The 2146-nt window shown below is 74.7% G+C and overlaps 1 protein-coding gene across 1 annotated transcript in view; it reads left to right on the top strand.

The window, feature by feature from the left end:
* The window catches only part of MNEG_9012 (hypothetical protein), a gene marked incomplete at both ends in the record, with an annotated part of 7341 nt that extends 5421 nt beyond the window's left edge, over positions 1 to 1920 (top strand). The window contains 3 exons of the mRNA XM_014042515.1: positions 299 to 445; positions 633 to 1722; positions 1856 to 1920. Coding sequence (XP_013897969.1) covers positions 299 to 445; positions 633 to 1722; positions 1856 to 1920 — 1302 coding nt within the window. The remainder of the gene's footprint in view (positions 1 to 298; positions 446 to 632; positions 1723 to 1855) is intronic.
* Between the last annotated feature and the right edge of the window lie 226 nt (positions 1921 to 2146).

The raw sequence follows: 2146 nt of genomic DNA, 5'->3' as shown, positions 1-2146 counted from the left end.
GTGTGTGTGTGTGTGTGTTTGTGTGTGTGTGTGTGTGCGTGTGTGTGTGTGTGCGTGTGTGCGTGTGCGTGCGTGCGTGCGTGCGTGTGTGGGTGCGTTTGTGTGCGCGAAGGTATGTGACGAGGGGTTGAGGCAGGGCATGTGGGGCGGGCTTGGGTGGGCAATGCAGTGCAGGGCTCTGATGCTCCAGGCTCTCAGGCTCGGGGGCCAAGGCGCTCTTGACGAAGCGTGTTGGCCACAGCACGCCGCCCCCCCTCCCCCAACCTTGCTGCGGCCTTCCTGCACGGGTGCTGTGCAGGCGGTGCCCGCAGGCGGCGGCCTGGTGGTGGCCACGGGCAAGATGTGGGTGGCGCCCGCCGCGGAGAGCGACCCGCGCGCCATCAGCATGCAGGCCGTGGGGGAGGGCCTTTCACCCGCTGCCCTGGCGGCCGGCTACCTGCCGCCGGTGAGGGCGGGGCAAGACTGAGGGGCTGCAACGAGGTGGAGGGTCTGGGCGGGGTGCGGCTCGTTACCTGCCTCCTGCAGTCCGCCGTCTGTTGGCTCTTGACGCTCATCCGACGTCGCCCGCGGCTCTGACTGCAAGCATCATGTACTCAGACACCGTTGTTCCCCCTCCCATGCCCTCTCTGCAGGGCACGTCGCCGCCGCCCGCGCTGGCCAGCGTGGGACCCCTCAACGTGCGCGGCTCGCTGGAGGGCTCCCACCTGGCGCCCGTCGCCCGTGCCCAGTGGCTCGCGCCCTCCAGCGGCGTCGCCGGCAGCGCCACCCTGGGCCCCACGCGTATGTCTGGGGAGCTGACGGGCCCTTCCTTCAGCCTGCGCGCCACGGCGGACACCAGCGCGCCGCACGCTGACCTGGCGCGCGGCGCGGACACCCAGGCGGAGGCGACCTACTGGGGGGCGCCGCGCGTGGAGGGCGTTGAGGTGGACGCCACCCTGGCGGGGGCGGACCTCAGCCAGCTGGCAGCGCAGACGCCACCCCAGCAGCAGCAGCAGCAGCAGCCGCAGCAAGAGGAGCCGCAGCAGCAGGGTGAGGGCGCAGCAGCGGGCGGGGGCAGCGAGAGGGGGCAGGGGGACGGTGGCGGCGAGGGGGCGCTTGCGGCGGTGCAGCACCAGGTGCAGCAGCAGCTGGGGGGCCGTGGCGGCAGTGCAGGCACCGGGGGTGGCAGCGGCATCGGTGTTGGCGGCGGGGGGCTGATGCTGCCTGCGGGGCGCGCGGACGCCCTGCAGCAGCAGCTGGGCGGCGCCGCACCGAACCCCACTGGCAGCGCCGGCGGCGGCGGCGGCGTGCTGCCCGTCGGCGGCCCCGGCGGCCCCAAGCTGCGCCTGAGCGGCCGCCTGCGCCTGTCCGCCAAGCGCGACGAGGACGAGGCGCGGCGGCGGCAGCAACTGGGCGCGGCCGGGGAGGCGGGCGCGGGCGCGAGCCCCTATCTGTTCACGGGGCCCCTGACCCTGGAGGGCCTGCGGCTGAACCAGCTGGCCCTGGCGCGCTTCCTGGCCGGGGACGTGGCGCTCACGGAGCCGCGGCTGCTGCTGCGCGCGAGGGGGGGCAGGGCGGACGAGCTGGTGGAGCTCGACATAGCGCTGCCCGCACCCATGGACAGGGGGGGACCCGGGCCGGACGGCCACGTGCCCGCGCCGACCTACTGGCCGGAGGGCTTCGCACCGCCGCAGCGGAGCGCCCCCAGCGGCGCCGGCGCGGGCGCCACGGCACGCGCCTGGCGTGGCGGCGCGCTGCGGGCGAGGGCCTCAGGGGGAGTGGGGCAGGCGCCCTGGGAGGACCGCGGCCGCGAGGCGGCGGTGGCGCGGGGGCAGGCGTACAGCGCTCTGGGGGGCCGCGGCGATGGCTACGGCAGCGGTTACAGCGGCGGCGGCGGCGGTGCGGGTGACCGGCGTGATGAGGAGGCTGAGCAGCGCGTGAGCCACATCCTGCTGCGGCGTGGTGGCCTGTACCTGTCGTCAACGGTGGGCAGGGCAGCTTGCGGGGTCGGCGGGTTGCGGCACTCCATGGCGTTCTCGCTTGCAGCACCCCGCCTGCGCAGCCCTGCAGCTGCTCTCTCCTTCCTTCCACACACCGCCTGGCCATCTGTCGCGCCCCTCGCACCAGCCCTTTCACCACCCCTCCCACCATCCCTTCCCTCCCACCG

This window comes from Monoraphidium neglectum, assembly GCF_000611645.1.
Source record: "Monoraphidium neglectum strain SAG 48.87 unplaced genomic scaffold scaffold01789, whole genome shotgun sequence".
Classification (NCBI taxonomy): Eukaryota; Viridiplantae; Chlorophyta; class Chlorophyceae; order Sphaeropleales; family Selenastraceae; genus Monoraphidium; species Monoraphidium neglectum.
Note: the sequence above shows the minus strand (reverse complement) of the source record. Positions and strands in the feature narration are given on the sequence as shown.